The sequence below is a fragment of the Squalius cephalus genome, assembly GCF_949319135.1.
Source record: "Squalius cephalus genome assembly, chromosome: 15".
Classification (NCBI taxonomy): Eukaryota; Metazoa; Chordata; class Actinopteri; order Cypriniformes; family Leuciscidae; genus Squalius; species Squalius cephalus.
Genome location: NC_137136.1, coordinates 23,433,582 through 23,454,720, shown reverse-complemented (window position 1 = coordinate 23,454,720; position 21,139 = coordinate 23,433,582). Strand labels below are relative to the sequence as shown.

At 36.0% G+C, this 21,139-nt stretch overlaps 1 protein-coding gene across 3 annotated transcripts in view; it reads right to left on the bottom strand.

Annotated features, from left to right (window-relative positions):
- myh14 (myosin, heavy chain 14, non-muscle) overlaps positions 1–17,023 on the bottom strand; it is a 42,376-nt gene extending 25,353 nt beyond the window's left edge. For all 3 annotated transcript variants that reach the window (XM_079894808.1, XM_079894809.1, XM_079894810.1), the window contains exons 1-6: positions 16,852–17,023; positions 11,164–11,332; positions 5,640–5,846; positions 4,308–4,464; positions 2,221–2,248; positions 681–798 (exon numbers count right to left, since the gene is read on the bottom strand). In XM_079894808.1, the coding sequence (XP_079750934.1) occupies positions 681–798; positions 2,221–2,248; positions 4,308–4,464; positions 5,640–5,846; positions 11,164–11,322 (669 nt within the window). In that variant the 5' untranslated portion in view covers positions 11,323–11,332; positions 16,852–17,023. The remainder of the gene's footprint in view (positions 1–680; positions 799–2,220; positions 2,249–4,307; positions 4,465–5,639; positions 5,847–11,163; positions 11,333–16,851) is intronic.
- Positions 17,024–21,139: the final 4,116 nt, after the last annotated feature.

Here is a 21,139-nt window from a genome sequence, read left to right as displayed (position 1 = left end):
ACCAACATTTACAGCTTTATAATTCAAGACGCAACTATAAGGATGGCCCATGGGAAGTGTGAAAGAGTGAAAAAATTTATCAATATTGGGGATATGCAATGTAATATATAATTCGTATAATTATTACAATTCACTTTTAATATTTAAAACAATTGATTTGATTTTTTATTTATTTTTTCACATTGTTTTTGACAAACTAGTATAGAATTTTTAAATCTACCATTTACTGTTTACTGGCATCAGCTTATCGTAATAGGCCAGAATTGTAATCATATTTGTGCATCCCTAAAAAAAATCAAACTTAATATTTAATTAAATATAATTTTGGCAGATTTAATAAAGCAATAAATTCACTTAAAATAATTATAATCATTTTTATTTGTGGTTCCAGTGAAAATATGGGTACTATCTATACTATACTATAAGTACTATCCCAACCGGATCCTCGGAATTTTTTTTAATTATTATCATTATTGTATTATTACTGCATTTTGTATTATTTATCCTTATTGTTGAGCCATGTAACAGAACAGTTATTAGAGAACTACAGACAACAGCAAAAATAAATAAATAAATAAATAAAATAGAAAGGTAAGCATGTGCTGACTTGTTTTAGAAAAGCAGAATGCAGAAAGAGCTTTTTCTCTCCCTAAAGTCTTCCGCCAGTCCCCCGTCCTCACCTGTAGGGCGATGTCTTTGGGCCGTCCCAGAGTGCCAGACTTGTGTGAGGACGCCACATGTGCCAAATACTGAATCACTTTTTTTGTGTTCTCCGTCTTTCCTGCACCAGATTCCCCACTGAACACACACACACATACATAAACAGAACAAATAAACCACCTTCTTCTGTAAAATAGGGGCAGACTATTTTCAGAGTTATTCAAACAAATACTGGCAGATGACTTAAATGACTTAGTTGGAAACAAATTTGGAACAAAATTAGAAACATGTGCCAGTAAATGGTAAGAAAATACGGATCTGTAGAAAAACATTCTACATTATAACAGGCCTTAGGGACTAAACAGGGTAAGATCGTGTCTTTTTGTGCCCTTTAGGCTTCTCTTCACTGACTGCCTGATGGATACTGCACACAAAACTAGCAGCCACTTAAAATCAGAAGCTTAGATCTGAATGGCTTCCTGAAGCCAGAGTGCTCAGGTTTTTATCAGTTCAAAGCAGATGTTGAAACATTGTAAAACCAAGCACAATAAGCAATTTTAAGGAAGAACTTATCACTGGATTTTACAAAGTTTGCAAGATTAGAGCAACGATTTTTCTAAAGAGCTCTAGGTTCGCTGTGCTTGTTTGTAGCGCTGCACAATTTGGGCAAAACTTCTGTGATTATAAATCAATGTGACATTACTATTATTATAATAAAAATATTAAACAAAATAAAAAATATTTCTAGACTATTTCACTACAAAATAAAGAACTAATATTTTATAACTAATTATTAAATTAGTATAACTAAAACTAATATTTGTGTCTTAATTTACAATTTTTCAAATGTTAAACCACTGAGCTTTTATTTTGGTGGAAAACTGTATTGTTTTCCGTTTTGTTTTCTGTGTTATGTTACTATAATATAAAAATAATAATAAATGTACCATATTAATTTGAGTGAATTTTACTCTACATTTATTTTAGTCAAAATTCTGGTTGACATTAAAGTGAAAAAATGTAACCAAATATTAATATATATAATTACATTTTACTTGTGCAGTCAAATCGATTAATCGCATCTAACATAAACGTTTGTGTATATGTGTGTGCGTTTGTATATATACACACAACACAAACACACACACACAAAGTATTTACTAACTTTTATGTTAGTAAAAGTGATACTCCTTTTATTTACTCCTTGATCTTGTGTTTGTATAAGTGTGTCTGTTCATGTGTGTTTGTACTTTCTTGGCTGCGCCAGTAAATGGTAAGAAAATACGGATCTGTAGAAAAACATTCTACATTATAACAGGCCTTAGGGACTAAACAGGGTAAGATCGTGTCTTTTTGTGCCCTTTAGGCTTCTGCTGCGCCTACTAAGGCATTCAAGTCAAATACCTGCAGCTCAGTCTTACGTCTCTCCTCATGCTGCAAACCATCTTAACTTCTCCATATTAAATGCTCAATTAAATGTTCACTGATTTTTCTAAACTTCCTGCTGTAATTCCACATATTTGTAGAAATATGCAGTGGCCACAGCCAGTGGAAACTCACGTGCACAGAATGGCCTGATCTTCTCTGTCTGTAGGAGAAAAAACAAAACACATGAATAGGGACATTAGAATGACCAGTGAACATTTACAATAATTGCTCTTGATTTAAAAATGAATTTGAATTGTGTCAAATTTCTGAAAATTTAACTTTTGGTATTTAAGAGAAAACTTAAATGTAATAAAAATGCTTAGAGAATAATCATTTAATTATTATGACTCAAAAGTAGGGGGTGACACCCAAAGACACTGAAAGTAACTTTAAATGATACAATTATAAAATTATATCAATATTGAGAGCATCTAGATTGGTGGATCTGAGCCAGTTTTGATCCAGGACACAGATTTTACATTCGACAGTGTTGTTATTGTCAAATAAAAATAAAATGATTAATAAAATATAATAAAAGAAAATAAAGAAAAAAAAAAACTAACAAAAAAAAACAATTTTTTGAGATCCCACTGTTATTCATGCAAATGCTTTTAAACCATCTAAGCACAATAAGACACAAAAGAGAACACACTCATGCACACAGAAAGCCGCTTCAGACAGCGCCTGAACAGACACAAACCTAATAAACCTGCTGTCTGTCATTAAGGATAATCAAAGAACAAAAGAAAAAGAGAAAATCACTGACTGAATAACTTTTGTAGCTCTAATAAGGATTAATCTATATTTCATTTATAATTTATGCAGTGAAGACTGTGAAGTGTTTGATAACTTTATTCAATTTTTATTTATATTCTGCCTGTCAATTTTTTTTTTTACAAGGTTACATGGGTCAAAAACAACAAAAACAATAAAGTTTTGAGCATTTTTACAGGGCAAGTAAAAATCTAAACCAGTCTGGACTGGGCCAATAGAAAAAAATTGAGTCCTGATATATTGAAGCGCACAGGTAAATGTGACATTCATTACAATGGGTTTATGTAACGATTTTTTAAAGTTTACTTAAAGTTTACTTTTTTTAAAGTTTAAGTTGTTACATTTTAGAAATGTACATTTTTCAAATTGATAGTTTTCAATTATACTGTAATGCTGAATGCCTATAATTAATGGCTAAAATTGAGAAGAAAAAAGACGTCAGTAGCAGTATTGGTGTTACTGGCCTTCTTTCATAAAATGATGCCATTGAACAAATATTTCAAATATAGGTGTCGGAGATATTCAGTCATTTGCTCATTTAGTTTCATTATCATGGACTTTTAGTTTGCTTCTCATTATTTCCTGTTGTCTTTGTTCATGTTTCCCGTCATCATTAGTTATTGGCAATTCATCTGATCATCACACCTGTTAGTCTTTTAGTTCGTTATCAGGGTGTATTTAATAAGATCCTCGTTTCTCTGCTTTGATTGTTGGTTATTGTTTGTGTATCACACGTTACCTGTGGATTATCTGAGTTTGTTTGATTAAATTGTTTATGTTTGAATTCATCTTCATCTGAACTTCTTCTGTGGACCTTATTCACTGCGATCGTGACAATAGGCTTCTGTTGTTTCTGTTTCTAGAAATAGAATAGAATGGGGCATCAGTTTACTGTTGGAATTTGTCGCTTCGCGCTGCATCCAGTGTAGACAGCATCACTGATTATAATGGGTTGTATTTGCTTTAGTCGTTTCACACCGCTCGCGTCTGGTGTAGACACGTGGTTTCAGTAAAGTGGATTCATCGCCTGTTGTACGTTAACCTACTGCAGAACCTTGCACCATTCACTTTATATTTTTACACGTTTCGCTGAAATACCCTATTCTGATTCTTCAATTGCGCCATACAACTGGTAACAGACTGAGGAAAGACCCGTGACATAATCGGCATGGCACTTTTTCCCAGAAAACACACGCACCGGTTGAGCCAGTTTATTAACCACGGACACACCCTGAAGAGCAGGATCCAGGGTGAAAGTGCCAAATCTCAGTGTCTCAGTCATGCCTGGGGTTTCACACTGTTACTAAGTGTGTGAAAGATCTGAAACTTCATGTAGCAACATGAATCTGGTTTTCTACTTTCTAAATATTTTGACGCAGAGGTGTATGAATAAATTCACATGAACTGAAGCAGGCCTACAGCAGGATAGTTGGTTGCCATGGTACCTTGCAGCATGCTCCTGTAAGCCGCCTCCGATATGGCGTAGATATGTGGAGGCATCTCATGCCGTTTCTTCCCACGATACATCTCTATGATGGATTCTGTATAGATGGGCAGGTTCTTATAGGGGTTGATGGCAACACAAAACAGGCCGGAGTATGTCTGTGGCACACAAACACAATAATTAAGACAGTTAGGAATAATGATTTTGTATGTAGAAACTATTCTTGGCAGAGACTGAACAACCTCAGACCGCCCACATTCTCTTCACTGACTGCCTGATGGATACTGCACACAAAACTAGCAGCCACTTAAAATCAGAAGCTTAGATCTGAATGGCTTCCTGAAGCCAGAGTGCTCAGGTTTTTATCAGTTCAAAGCAGATGTTGAAACATTGTAAAACCAAGCACAATAAGCAATTTTAAGGAAGAACTTATCACTGGATTTTACAAAGTTTGCAAGATTAGAGCAACGATTTTTCTAAAGAGCTCTAGGTTCGCTGTGCTTGTTTGTAGGGCTGCACAATTTGGGCAAAACTTCTGTGATTATAAATCAATGTGACATTACTATTATTATAATAAAAATATTAAACAAAATAAAAAATATTTCTAGACTATTTCACTATAAAATAAAGAACTAATATTTTATAACTAATTATTAAATTAGTATAACTAAAACTAATATTTGTGTCTTAATTTCCTATTTTTCAAATGTTAAACCACTGAGCTTTTATTTTGGTGGAAAACTGTATTGTTTTCCGTTTTGTTTTCTGTGTTATGTTACTATAATATAAAAATAATAAATGTACCATATTCATTTGAGTGAATTTTACTCTACATTTATTTTAGTCAAAATTCTGGTTGACATTAAAGTGAAAAAATGTAACCAAATATTAATATATATAATTACATTTTACTTGTGCAGTCAAATCGATTAATCGCATCTAACATAAACGTTTGTGTATATGTGTGTGCGTTTGTATATATACACACAACACAAACACACACAAAGTATTTACTAACTTTTATGTAAGTAAAAGTGATACTCCTTATATATAAATACTCCTTGATCTTGTGTTTGTATAAGTGTGTCTGTTCATGTGTGTTTGTACTTTCTTGGCTGCGTTCTACATGAAACCTGGGCAGAAATTTAAACCGTGAGCCTTTGATGAACAAACACACACGTGCATATCTGTGTGTGTAACACTATCCTTCTCACTTACTCAGAGAAAACCCACACACTCATGTGATGGCAGGGCACAGTCGTGGGCATGCGTCAGGACTAAATGATTGCTAAAAACATGTGGGAAACAACTCTGGCTAAAGGGAAACACTCACATATATGAGTCCTGAATAGTATCTCTCTCGTAGATTGTGTAAGACAGAGGCCTCATTGAGGCATGTGAGGTCTGCCATATCTTCGACTTTGCTGAATCGGGGAGGGTTCATCCGCTGCAGCTCCTCCCTCGAAAGCGTCATTTTCTTCCCAGTTTCAGTAAGCTCCACCTCCACCTCGTCTCCCCGCTCCTCACGCACACTTGCAGACTGACCAAAGGAAACACAGGCAGAAAAAGAAAGGATGATGAGAGATTAAATGATTGCGCTCTATGTAAAATGTCTTTCATCAAACATGCGCTACCAACTCCACATTTGCAGCCAATGGGTCAATGTCCTAATATTAATATTAAAATCATAATCACTGTAAAGTCAAATGTCCAATGTTGGCTCTGATATTATGTAGACAATTTTTTTTTTTTTTTTTTCACTCCAAAATAATTGTGACACTGTTTTCATGACAATTATGCACATTAATGTCTTAGTACTGTAATGTAAAACAATAAATAAAAATATAGCTGCAAGCAGCGATGACGGGCCCAAGCCCCCGGAGGCTTTAGGACAACTGTGCAAGGCGGACAATCATTTGAATGTGCCACATTTACTGCAGTCAGCTGGTGCCACTATGAGCAGAAACCACAACAGCCACATCCATGAGATCAATTAATTTTAATTAATTTCATGTCATAGGATGTCATAGGACAATTTCAAATATGTGTGAAGTTATCATTTGCAGCTCAAAATATTGTAAGGTCTTTTTAAATGAATGATGATGGTTTCAGGAGATGCACCCTACCAGAAATGTTACCAAAGCACAGTGGGACTTTAGTGGGTTTATTCAAACAACATTGTGAGATAAACACACACAGTTTCTGTGTTTCAGAGATTGATAATGATACTTAATATTCTCTTACAGACCACTGAGTCTCTCACACAAGCATACTCACTTTGTTGGAAACAGAGAATACATTCATGTTTGATGGAGACAGACAGTCTGAGGGGGAGTGTGTCAGGGGTCCAGAAACAGAAATAGATATACTGAGACATAGAGAGTGAGATTATAGAGTGCCGCCTTCATGGCCTCCAACAGGAAGTGCTGAGATCTCTCTCTCTCTGTTCTCTCTGGCAGTCAGTCACATTCTCAACATGGGACACTTCATGACGAGGCCTCATTTTGCATTGCGGTGACGTTAAGCATTGAGCAACCCTTGGTTCAACAAGTGTATTGAGTTATTTATAGAGTGTCATATCAAAGCACTAAAGCCACGTGTTCGGTAGGTGGGCTGCATAGGACTTTCTGAAGTAGCTTTTTAGATCTGAAACTTTAACTAGAAGGAGACCAACATAAACAAGGTCAAAAGTTGAGCGGCAGATTAGAGCCTTCTGTCATGGCTTGTAATACAACAGCTCCACAAGAACCTTGGGCAACCAGCTAAAAGCTCTGGTTACCTTGGAATTATAGGAAATATTAAAACTGGTTCTATGTTCACAAGAGACACAAGGTGGCAAGCTTGTATCATAAGTGGGAATGATATTTGAAAGCTACAGTGGAGGGGTAGATTTTTTAGTCAATAACGACATAAATTTGGGTTTGTTTCACACAGAAATCAATCATATGAATCATATCAATCATAATCATACTTATGAAAATAGCTTATGAGGCATATGGACCACTTGTATGCTGTCACTGTATTGAAAAGAACAGTCTTAGGGCCGGTTCATACAGAACATGTTTTTGCTGTTCACACACAGGTGTCACGATTTTGGACTCTTATTTTGATATTCTGTTTTGTTTCCCTTAGTTCCTGTATCCCTGCTCTGTTTAGTTTTGGTTTCCTTCGTTTCTGATTATGTCCTCGTTTGTTCCTATGGTTACATATTATCTGCACCTGTCTGCCATTATGTTCGCCTTGTACTGTATTTATACTCCGTTCTTTAGAGTTCTCGTAGTGGTTTGCGATTTCTCCTACTTTTTCCCTGTGTGTTCCTGAGTGTCAAGAAGTTTTCAAATTGAGCTGCTTGTGTGGTAACCCCGTTTCCAGAAGATTATTGGAGTTTAAGGCTTCTTTATATTTCCATCAGGATCAGTGAATCAGGATAAACTCAGGATTAGATACAAATTATGATTACTCACAGATCCCAAGCATCATGATCAATAACACTGTGGGCCCTATTTTAATGATCTAAGCGCATGGTCTAAAGCGCAAGGCATAAGTTCACTTAGGGTGTGTCCGAATCCACTTTTGCTAGTTTAACGACGGGAAAAATGGTCGGCGCGCCAGGCGCATGGTCTAAAAGGGTGTAATGTAATGGGTGTGTTTTGGGATTTACGTATGCTAAACCAATCAGAGTCTCATCTCCCATTCCCTTTAAAAGCCAGTTGCGCACGCGCCATGGCAGATTCGCTATTTACATGACGGAATTTGATAGTGGAAAGACCGAATGCATCTCCAGAGCGCAAACGGAACTGCTCGTGCGCGAGGTACACAATAATAATCTTTTACATTGTAATCCTTTTCATTTTAATATTTGGCATGTTTGTGTGCTGCTGTGTGTCCCTGTGTGTTTAATAAGCAGAATGTACGCGCGTTGTGGACCCGCCTATAAGCGCACATTACTAACGCGCTCTTTAAATAACAAAAAATATATATTTTTTGTTATTTAAAGAGCGCGTTAGTAATGTGCGCCTATAGGCGGGTCCACAACGCGCGTCTATTTCTGTTGCCTCAAAATAGCAACACGCCAACAATGCGCCAGAACACACCTGGTTTTCAGACCAGCACGCCCATGGGCGCACAAATGGGCGCAAATGCATTTGCTATTTAAACAACGTGGCGCAGGATGTGAAAATGATAACTGCGTCGGACTGAAACTAGCAAAAAACACTTGCGTCGCGCTTGGAGCTGCATTGCGCCGGGTGTAAGATAGGGCCATGTGTGTCAAAAGCAAATAGTACCCTTTATGGGGTATGGAGTGGATTATGCAAATAAAAATCTTGCAATGCTGAAAAATCTGCATTTATTTTGGATGATGTAAGTAACTTTTACAATTTAAAAACTATTAAGCCTGATTCATATTAAATGTTATTTGTGTGATCAAGTGTTTTAAACAATACATAAATATGCATATCGCTTCTGAGCATTTCACTTTTAAATCCATGATCAATATGATCAATATGATCTCTTTGGAATGCAACAACCTGTCAAACATGTAAAAAGAACCCACCTATATCTTCTCTACAAACAAATGGAATTGTAACACATTTATGTAATGTTTAAAATACTATTTATAATGATCTATAGAGCGTAAAACATGGAGCTGCTCATATCCGTCATTAAAACTGCTTGACTGAAGAAGTGGGAAGCGCTATTGGCGGTTTTTACACTTAATTACACCTATTAAACAAACTCACATGTCTATCACGAGGTTGAATCCAGTTATTCATTAGTCAGCTATTTATTGATGCTTGTTCTATCTTGAATAACATGACACTTCCATAACGTGTAGTTCCCATAACAGAGATGTAAAGCTCTGTCTTTCTCACATTTTCGAAGGCTCATAAAATATAATACTGTGGCTTGGCTTGACACACAGTCTAATGGTCTAACGAAATCTAAAATTTAAACATCTTTTACTGTACCATTTCATGGGCCTTATACTTCTTATTTGAGCCAATGCAGATGAATGAGCAAAGTTAATTCAGGGCAAGACTGATTGTAAAGCAAATCCTGATTGGTTGGAGCGAGAGCATGCTATGATTGGTCAGCTCAAATGGCTGTTATCTGATTGGCTTAGAGTCCACCGGTTGGTGGAGTCCATTTATTTGTGGATTTTTCAAAATCCATAAATGTGTGCGGGGATGTACAAATGCTCTAGCCTGGTAATACCAGACTCTGCTACTTCACTTTGGTTCGTAGACAGAGTCTGGAATGGCATAACAGAGAAGTGTTTTCTCTCTTGCTAGGGGGCGCTTGTCTGAAGTTTAAAATCATTGGTTACCCGTAAGCCAATCACATAACGTTTGGTTATGGCGTGTGTTATGCGCATGCTCAGCCGCATTTAACTTTAACTGTAAACACATGTATGATGCGAAAACAAAACCATCGAGCGAAATACCGGAGTGAACATGGCTGTGAACGACTTTTGCAGATTATGTGAAGTAAATCTACGCATCCACGGTACAATCAGCGTGTACGTCACGGCTCTCAGCCCGCCCTCTGTTCGTTGATTGGCCCGGCTGTTTCCAGACCGGTGGCAAACAGAAAGCTCTGAAGCTGTCTCAGACTGAGTACAGAAGCGAAATGAAATTGAGCGGAAGTACGAAGTCTGACGTAGTCAGGCTACAAATGCTCAGGAAGCAATTCACAAAATGCAGAGTTGTGTTTGTGACATAAAACACATTTGTAAATAGTTGTTATATGCAAATCTCATTTTATTTATTTGTGAATTTTATTAATTTTTGTGTAACTATTTACATTTATTTGTTAATCTCAATCTATTTATTTGGAATAATGAAACAATTCTAACCCCATAGTTGAAGGACGCAATCTACTCTATGTTTTGATCATTGTTTTGAAAACGACCCGGACGTAGTTTCTCAGCTTTTTGTTCAGAATGTTGCTTTTTTTTATAAAACTTACCCACATTCAAATGAAAAGGAATGAATGAAGCTAGAATAAAATATTTTGTGAAAATGATCCAAATGCTGGCATTGGCTGGCAACTTTAAAAAAAAAACGCTAGCAGGGAAAGAGTTAACTTGAGATTCACATTTTTGAAATGACATGTAATGCTTGACATGAGGGTTATAGACGTCCATCTAGCATGTGATTACATTGAAAAACAATGGAAAAGTAGTGCAGTGAAATGGAAAAACACATTCTGTGTGATCACTGTTCTTAATGTTGGACCAATAAATCATTGCATTTTTTCTGTTCGGCCAGTAAGTGTCGGAAGCGGGACTTGTATATTGACAGCACTGGGACTTTTATTTTGACAGTGCTGAGCTTACAGTCTTTGTATGACAATTATGTCTAATAATTTATTAGATCTGAAATGTTAAATAAATTAAACAGCATTTGAAAAAAGATTAGCGTTTGATTAGTATTAGTAGGCCTAATCGAAAGGCAAAAACTATAATACTTTTTTGTATACCATTTAGTTTATTTAAAATTTCTGTCTTTATTTATTATTATTATTGTCATATTCACTGTGTATGTAAAATTTGCATTAACTGATTTTCACCCAGTTCAAATTATTTAAATATGTTTTTCCAAATGTTTTCCAATTTAGTTTTTATATAATATATTGTTAAATAAATATACATTTTATAGCAGCATGTATTATTTACTATCTTTAAATTAAATAGATTATATATATATATATATATATATATATATATATATATATATATATATATATATATATATATATATATATATATATATATCGCCTTTACGTCGGCCACAATACCTTCTAAAATATCAGCACCGGCTATCAAAAACCAAAACTTTTTGTATCAGCCTTACCTCAAACCCATGTTTCTCTGAAGGCACCCATACGAGTCTCTTAGCCGCCCAATCAGCTTGGCTGGAGGCGGAGAACTTTGCGCTTGGTGACCCAGGCCCCGCCCCCGTGGACAGGAAGCAGGTGACATCATTAACACTGCCCCCGGCTGGCCTGGACATGGTTGTAGCACTGCGTAGGAGAAACAAAGAGAGAGAGTTGTAACTCTTCATGGAGGAAACACAGCAGAGACCGATCATTACCATAATCGAATTATAACCCTTATCATTATTATGCCACTGAGGCAATCAGCCAGTCCATCAATCACAGGATAGGGCGACAGAGAGGGACGAGGGGAGGCAAACCAACAGACAGAGAGTGTTGAGAGAGAAATATGGAGATGATTACAGTATTGTGACATTTAATACTGCAGTTATACTGAAGGACACCCTGATCAAGAGCTTCAGCAACAGTATGCAGATGAGAAAATGTGTGTGTGACTTTGCATTGCCTGTGCAAATATGATTAAGAAAATATACAACCACATGTACATATGTGTATTTTTGATCTTGTTACTGCATTTCTGCACCACTATAATAACTGTAATAAACGTGAACGAACAAAATGTCTGTTTTTCAGGATACATGCAAGAGGCATGAGAACCGCAGATGTGGCCAGAGCAATAAACTGCAGTGTCCGTAATGAAAGACACCTAAGCTTTGCTACAGCTGATCGTCCTTGCAGAGCCAAACCACGTGTAACCATAAGGTGTGACCCAAGACCTGTTTGAGAACTTGCAAGTGCCATGGCATGGAGGAAGAGTGGCGAGACATCTCACAGCAAGAACTGACAAATCTGGTGCCATCCATGAGGTTGAGATGCACTACTATCTTACTAAAAACAGCTACTGGCCACACCAGATATTTAGATTTTGCTTATGACAGTGATTTGAAAAGTTGGCGGTTGGCAAGATTTTTTTATGTTTTTGAAAAAAGTATCTTATGCTCACCAAGCCCACATGTATATGATCAAAAATACAGTAAGAAACAGTAAAATTGTGAAATTATCATTACAATTTTTTTACTTTAATTATACTTTTAAATATTGTAAAAAGCTATTTATTCTTGTGTTAGCAAATCTGAATTTTCAGCATCATTACTCCAGTGTTCAGTCACATGATCCTTAAAAAATCATCATAATATGCTGATTTGATGATCAAGAAAATGTTTTATTATTATGTTAAAAACAGTTTTGCTGCTTAATTAATATTTTTGTGGAAACCGTATTACATTCTTTTTCAGGATTCTTTGATGAATAGAAAGTTCAAAAGATCTTTCTCATTAGCCATTTCTCATTAGCCTCACTCATACGATAGGGAAGAAAAGACAATCACAATTCCGTTTTATTATGACTAATTTCTTTCCTTTTTTAAATCTTACTTTGGAGCCAAATGGTCTAGTTGCAACATCTTACAACATGTGCTAACAGACTCTTCCAACCAGCTAAACCTTTCACTCTTTGGCATGCAGTAAGCCATTTCTGAGAAACGCTGTAGAAAGTGGATCGGTCCGAGCGCAACACACTTGTAGCCAATCAGCAGTAGGGGGCGTGTCTAATCATGATGGGGGAGGAGAGAGAGAGAGAATGAGTGAGAGGGAGATTTGAAGAAAGACTGTAGAAAGAGAGATGGCTGAGAGACATTGCAAAAGAGAAAATGTCCGATGAATATCACTGGAAAAAGAAGGGTTATGATCAGGCAAGGACCCGTGTTAATATTAGAAAAGCTTTCCAGAGCCGAGACCGAAGTGGGAAGATCTGAAAACGGACGCAGAGGTTGCGTTGCTTCTGCTCCATATGCGAGTAACATTGGTTTATGCTGTTGTTAATGTTAGCTCTAGTAACAGGACAGTTTTGATTGTCACTGTTTATCTGGAGCTGCTGTGCTACTAGTGGTTACTAACAAACAACTCTTGCTTGTATATACTCATCTCATGTACTGTTATTTAAATTTTTTGTTCTTCCTTGTCGTTCGTTCGTCATCTTTATTTTGCAAGCATTATTTTGCTCCGCTTTAGCTATGATAAAGAGACACCTACTCTTGCATTGCGTGTTCATGCATTTTGGGGGCGGAGCAATAAAGGGAGGGGTGTGTTTGTTTGGGTTGAATTCAAATATCAACAGTGTTCAACAATGTTTCTCAGAAATCGCTTAAAGCAGAGCAGCGTTTTCATACCAGCACCGTGTTTAGACTTATGAGGGAAATCATATCAACCTATAAATGGCTTACTTATAATAATATTGCACGTTAAACTGGGATAGGATAAAGTATTTTAGCATGGAAATAAAAATGACACACTACATCTACATACAAGTTTTGTCTTTCTATCTGTGTGTTTGATGCAGGGGTGTTCCTGTGTGTGTGTGTGTGTGTGTGTCTGAGATGGATAGGGGGACAATGTGCATGTTCTGAATTTGATGGATCGGTGAAGTGACAACCAGGCCAGAAAGCCAAGAGTGGAAATGAGGTCTACACATATAAACGTCCAGAGAAAAACAGGCCATTCAGGCTGTACCGTATATTCTAATCCATGATACATACCGGCAAATAAGCCCGACTACTTCATTGCATTCTAGTGCATTATAGTGGGGGACTACATGAACACTAAACCTGCCCAGTTTAAAGATATAGGCTAGTTCATCCATTTACTCAACCTCATGTTTCAATCCTGCATGACATTTTTTACATGAAACACAAATAGGAGATGTTACACAGAATCCCATCGTTGCACTTTATTGAATGTGAATGGGGATCGAGCTCCAAAAATGACACACAAAAAAAGTCCCTATTAAAGTGGTCTATTTGATTTGTGCACTATATTACATTCATAATCCATATGGTACGTTTGTGTAAGAAACAGACCAAAATAAATAGCTCTCAAATGTCATTCATGTTTGCTAACATTAAAATATGGTGTGTCACTGTCAATTATTTTGGTAATAACTATTTTTATGATGATTAATCAAGTAATCAGATATGTTTTGTAGTAAGTAGCCAAATAAAAAAATAGACCCATTAAACAATAAACAGATACACTTTATTGTAAGGTGTAATTATACAATTAATACTAAGTAATATTAATTCAAGATCAGAGTTTGGTTTAGGGTTAGTGTTTCTGTTGCCACTTTAGTTTACAGTCTTTGTTACATATGCTACATGTACTTACTGTGGTAATACCAGTCAATTACGCATAATTACATGCAACTAACCCTAAACCAAACCAACCCCTATTCCTAACACAAGTATGTAGTTAATTATATAACTCAATACTGAAATGTATAATTACACTGTAACAAGGACACCTTAATGTAATTACTACATGTAACAAGTAATAAAGTGTTACCCAATAGCCTTTAAAATGACTTAAACTACATAAATAATAACAACGAGGCAATATTAATTTAATCAATAAAGTATTAAAAGTAATCTTAAAATACATAATGTAATATACTGTATGTGTGCACATCAGCCTATTGTATACTATGGCAGAGACAGATGCATTAAAATATGCATAAACGTCTTGTAAATCAGTCAGGTTTGGAACAACATGAGAACGAGTGAATAAGAGAATTTTTATTTTTGGGTGGAAAAAAAAAATCCTCATTCTGATATTCAGTATCGCTCAGAGAAACAGGTTCGCTGATTAAAAGAGCATTGTTATACACAGTATAAATCCATATTGAGATCAATTAGAGCACTTTGTTCTGACATCCTAGCACTGAAGAAGAGCCTGTGGGCAATCCAGGTCCTGCTTGACCAGACGCAGTAGTGGCCTCACCCAACTGGGTTTCAGGACTTTTCATTACGAAACTTGTTAAACCAATTAAAGTCATCCAAGTTTTCTGACTGAGGTTGTGCAACACATAGGGAATGTGTATGAACTAGCCAAACTATTGTTTTTTAGTCATCTGCTCTTAATCCCAGTCCTCGAAATTCCCCAGAGGGCTTCAGAGTTTTTTTTTCCACATAGCACAGAATGATCGTAACGCTGGTAGGTTTAGCCTACGCATGTCAATCACTTGGGTGTGTTTTCCTTTAAGTGTGTTGGCAGCATCTGCTGCCACATGACAGTTGCACCAGTTGCACTTTGAAGATATTTCCAAATGATCACACTGCATAATGTGTAAGATGCAGGGCCATTACCAACACATGCCTCTCAATATTCAGATTAATGGTCGATGGTCAGATTAATGTATTCTTCAATGGTTCAAGCATGATGTGAGTGTGTGTTCACTACACTGGAAAGTCAAGGGATCTGGGTTACACACACCTTACCCATCAACACCATCCCTCTCACAGTGACTATGAGATCATGTCTTACTCACAAGAGGTGAACCTGTCCGAGTGTGTGTGCATGTGCATGACAAATATGACAGGAATGAGGGTGTATCTCTTTCATTCGGTATGTCTCGTTCTCATCCGCTTTCAATTTTCTCTTTTAAACGTATTTCATGTGAAATATTGCCGACACATCAAAGAAAAAAAAAACATTCTAAATAATAGAATAAAATAAACAATATGACAGTAATATCAATAAAAAGAATTGCAAAATATAAGGAACAACTCATTTCAAATTAATAAATAAAATAAAGACTACTCCATTGTACAAACAATGAATGAAGTCAGTATGAATTTCAGAGCTGTGACTGTTGCCTGCAGTTCATATATAAATTTGGCTGTGACAGATGCATGACTGTCCTCTCTATCTTTCTCTCTCTCTCTAATACACAAAGTAATTAGGGTAGTTTAATGTTGATCTTTCATTTCTGACTAGTGAGATAATTATATACATGATCAGATGAGACTAAACAAAGGGCATCAACATGATCATGTGTGTGTGTGTGTGTGGTTCTCCTTGACGGATCCTCATCATCTGACGCGGCAAAAAGCATCAAACACGCGGTCTATTCTTTATTATATTATTACGATACCGCTAGTGACGTCCGGTTCTCATGGAAACATAATTACGATACGGCGTTTTTGGGGTATTATAAGCGCGTTCCAGTCTGACTGAGTCATGCTGCCTTATAATGCTGTCTAGGTAGTAAGTGCCCTAGGTTTTGAGACATCGCGCCGGTAGCCGGGCTGGGATCGTGTCTGTGATGTATGTCTTGCAAAGCTTATTTATTCTCATAATATAAGACCTAAAACAAGAAGAAACCACACCTCGGGCATTATTAGGCTATATGTGACAAATAAATAGAGCAGCTCTGATGGGTTAATGCAGCACAGAAAGGCATGGACCGTTCATACTTTCTTAAGATGGCTCAGGGAAACACCCTTTAACGGTGATTACTGTATCTGCATATGAAGATGAGACATTAATGTTACTGTATGTCTCTGAATTATTAAATATATGCATTTACTTGTATCCCAGAGAGCGTGCTATTGGAAAACACTTAATACATAATGTATAAAACGTTTTGATACCGCAAATGCTGTTAATGTGCCAGCGATGTGACTGTTTTCTATAATGCATTTTGATGCCGGGGTCTTGCCAGATCTTCTATACACACTCTTGGGGGGGGACTGTCCCTCTCCGGTGTCATTTTCGGCTTTATTTCGAGGCCCTATAACCCACTGAAACATGATCACGCGCACGGCGCAGAATAAGGAGATACGGACATAATACAAGAGACAACGCGTGTCTTACCTTAAATGTGTTAATCCACTCTCGGGGTATGGCTAGAGCTGTGAAGAGAAAAGAAACGTGCTCTCGTGTTTTTCTTTTTCAGTGTGAGAGGGCTAATAGGGCAAATGCGGCTTTTCACATTACAGCGCTCGCGTGAAGCCGCAAACTCAATCACACTGAGAATAAAATAGACAGTAAAGAGAAGTGATGGCAAACGGAGGACTTCACCAAAACGCCGACGCTTCCTCACTATTGACCAATGGCGTTTAGGATATACACGCGTAGTCCCGCCCTCCAGAAAATAGAAGCTAATTAAAGCTCTTACTATCCCTTTAAACCCGCCTTGTGAATAGGACAGAGCGGCCACGCCTTTGTACTGGCGGATTCTAGCTCGACGGCCAATCATACGCGCGATGATAAGAATGACAGCACTGGAGAACCAATGAATCGAGAGGATTGGGTGAGGCTTGTCCTGATTGACGTGGCTGGTGGCCAATGGCGCGAGAGCAGCAGGTGCCGCTGCAGGACTGTCGCGCGGAGGGGTAGAGATTTGCGCGCTCTTTGTTGACAGCAGCGCAGTGTGTCTGACTGTCTGCCGAGGGAATGATCCCTGAAGCTGGACGCCCCAGATTCCGCATTAATGCCGAGGAATCTGAAGAGCGAGGTCTGGATGGCCGCGCCTGACAATTAGGTCAAAAACGGAACAAAATTCGAGATTATATTTAATTTGAGCACAAATAAACCATTTTCGTCTGTACAGCTGACATAGTTACCGTTTAGCATTTGATTATTACTATTATTGATTTTTTTATTATCAGACCTCATAATAATATTCATAATATTAATAAGAATATTCATATTAATATTTTATTACAATCAATAAATACGTCGTTAAAGGATAATAATGACGATGATCATAATCATAATTATTCATATTAATAATAATATAAATTAACATGTTGTTCTTGTTATTATTAATAGGTAATACTGTCATTACCTAACAATTATTACAATTCAGATGTTATAAAAATTCTTACCTTTTAAAGCCCTGCATGCAATTAAAAGAAATGTTGGAATACAAATAGAAATGAGACAAGTGAAGAAAACATGTTTGTTTATTCTTGTCCATGAAGCACATTCAGTAATGTGAATGGTATCAAAGGAACAGCACAGAGGCCTGTACACTGACGGACCGATAACTTAAACTGCATTTAGAAAATGAATTAAAAATAGAGCATGAGCCACTGGATGCCATGGTGAACTCAGGCAATACTGAATGGAGTAATGAAAGCATCTGATAATTAGACAGGGTAATGGTTTTTAGAGTACAAGTATTTAGAAAACAATGAGGTCGAAGTGCAAGTGATGGTCCAGTTATGGCAGAGGTGTTAAACTGGAGTGACCAGACAAGCACTGTCACACACAACACACAGGCATATTAATAGAATTTTGTGATCATGAAGATTAATGATAAAAAGGCAAGCTTACATACAGAGAAACAGGAACAAGAAAAATAGATTACAATAGCAAATAAGCATAAGTGGGTCAATTAAGCAACAATTGTTTATTGAAACAGAGCCCAAGGCTACATATCTAAGATTTTCTTAGTAACAAGTGTACATATCCCTAAGTTTAACTTGAACAGGGTTCAATCCAGTGCATGTATATTTCAGTCAAACTATCATCTGCAGTACTGGAGAGACAGAGGCCATTTTATCTTCTGCCTCTATATGAATATGAATTGTCTGACTAAATTTAACCATAAATCTTCTATGCTTAAAAAAAAAAACCTTTCTGTGATGTATTAATATATTTAATTGCATATCATTTTTTGAAAGAAAAGATATTAATACTTTTATTCAACAAAGATGCATTCAATTGATCAAAAGTAATATTAAAAACATTTACAGTGTTAAAAAATATTTCTATTTAAAAAAATTCCACAAAAATATTAAACGGTTTGAATTTTTCCAACTGTGACACTGTAACATTAGTATTATTTCACAATAGTATTGTTTTTACTATATATGTTTTGATCAAATAAATGCAGTCTTGGTATATAGAAATATCATAGAAAACATATGTGCATTTCTTTCTTCAATGCACAAAAGAAGATATTTTGAAAGTCAATGGGGTCCAACTGACTTCCAGCATTTGGACAAAAAAGACAAGAGAACTTTTTCTTTTCAAAGGAGAAAGAAATATAGAGATTTGGAACAGCGAGTAAATGATGAAAGAATTGTCATATTTGGGTGAAGTGACAGAATCTGCATCCACAGAACTCAGCAAAAAAATATCCACAGATTTTAATTGGAATATCCATAATTCATAAAGTTCTACACAACTCCCACACCTTGCATGTTAATTTAATCAATATTTTGCATAAGTTGATTATACATGTAGCTAGCTATAACAGTGGCCAAGTTTTCATCCACTTCTTGTACTGTTATTTTATCCTGAAAATGCTTTTTTTTTTTTTTTTTTATTATACATTTTGGGAAAAAAATCATACATTTTGTCCTTTTACCAATAAAATGGTGTGCATAAAAAACTGTCACATAAGAAGAAAAAAAAAAACCGTATTGTTGCATATGCAGAGACATTGATTCAATATCTAATTTTAGTTATAAAGGTCAGTATCAGTCATTTTTCAAATGTTGTATCAACATTCACAGTTTGTTGTTATTAACTGGTTTCCAGCTTTTTAAAACAACGTTTTCACTCTGGAATAACTAAAACTGAGTGTGTTCCATTTTTACGTTTTGATCGTTTTCAGTTTTCATTCTTTGAACTACTTTTAATCCCTGAGAGAAAAGCTTCCCCGAAATGCCTTGGCTCATACAACTGTAATGGGCAACGTAAAGTTCATGGAACCATAAAAATACTGATTACAATTTTTGTTAAATTTACATTTTGTTATATAATTTCACTGTGCATGAAGTTCGAAGTAATTCTGTCAAATAACACCACTTTTATTTGCCTTTTCTCAACAAAAAGTCTTTCCAAACGTTTTTTTCCACAACATTTGAAGAATTGACACAAACAGTGTTGGGGGGTAACGCATTACAAGTAACGTGGAATACCATTTTTCAAGTAACTAGTAAAGTAATGGATTACTTTAAAATTTTGAACAAAATATCTTATTTGCATTGCTTATTTTAAAAATAATTAATTTTTTACGCGTTACTTTTTTTTCTCCGTGAATGAACTGATGCGTTGTGTGCGCTCTGTGTGAATATGATGGTTATTGTAGTTCTAGAGTAAATGTAAGCAAGTATTTACTCATCTCATTTGCACAAAAACAGATTCAATATTCCTCAAAATGAATAAAAACAGAAATGCTTATTCAGAATATTACATTTTGTAATTTTGTACTTTTGTTTTGTTTGTTTTTTGTTAAGAAACAAACAAGCCCAGGTGAGAAAACGTAACGCAAAAGTAATGTAACGCATTACTTTCCATAAAAAGTAACTAAGAAACGCAATTAGTTACTTTTTAGGGAGTAATGCAATATTGTAATGCATACTTTAAAAAGTAACTTTCCCCAACACGGCTCACAAAATTTTTACCAATAATAGCATTTCCATCAGCTATATCGGAAAAAATCTATACTTTTTTCACCAAGAAATCCTTGGATGAAAACTTGGCAAGTGTCTCAGCTCCATTTAACACATTTTACTATATTCAAATATAGAATTAACATAGATTTTCTCCAAAACATCTGCATAGAATATGTGGAAATATAGATTCCACCTGGGCCTATAACTTAACATAAGCATTAATACATCCTAATGTTCTCCATTACTCCCTAAAACCTCAAAACAAGCAGGCTCACTTTCAAAGGCACACCACTGGCAAACTAATTACAAAAAGAAAAAAACCTGTCCGGCAACATGCTTTAGGTCAGGGTGCTTGTGTGGTTGTTTAAGAATGAATGGGAAGACAGAAAAAAGACATGTCTCAGTCATGACAACAATACTACAGTGTGTAAATAAATAATTTACCATAGTTTCTACTACGCGTTTCTAAAACACTAAAGGAACACAAAACATTAAAGTCTACAATACAAACAGTGGCTGATGATAAATCCATGTGCTGTACATGAGTCAAACCAGAGTTTCCCCATGCGGTGCAATCAAACATATTATCTCTTATACTTTCAAGCCACACCCTTCAAAAAAAAAAAAAAAAAATTTACTCCATTTCCATACATACAGCTAATTCATTTTTGGTCTGTGCAATTGTGACAAATATGGTATGTTACAAATTACGAAAGTGCTTCACATAATCTTTGTGTACCATGATACAA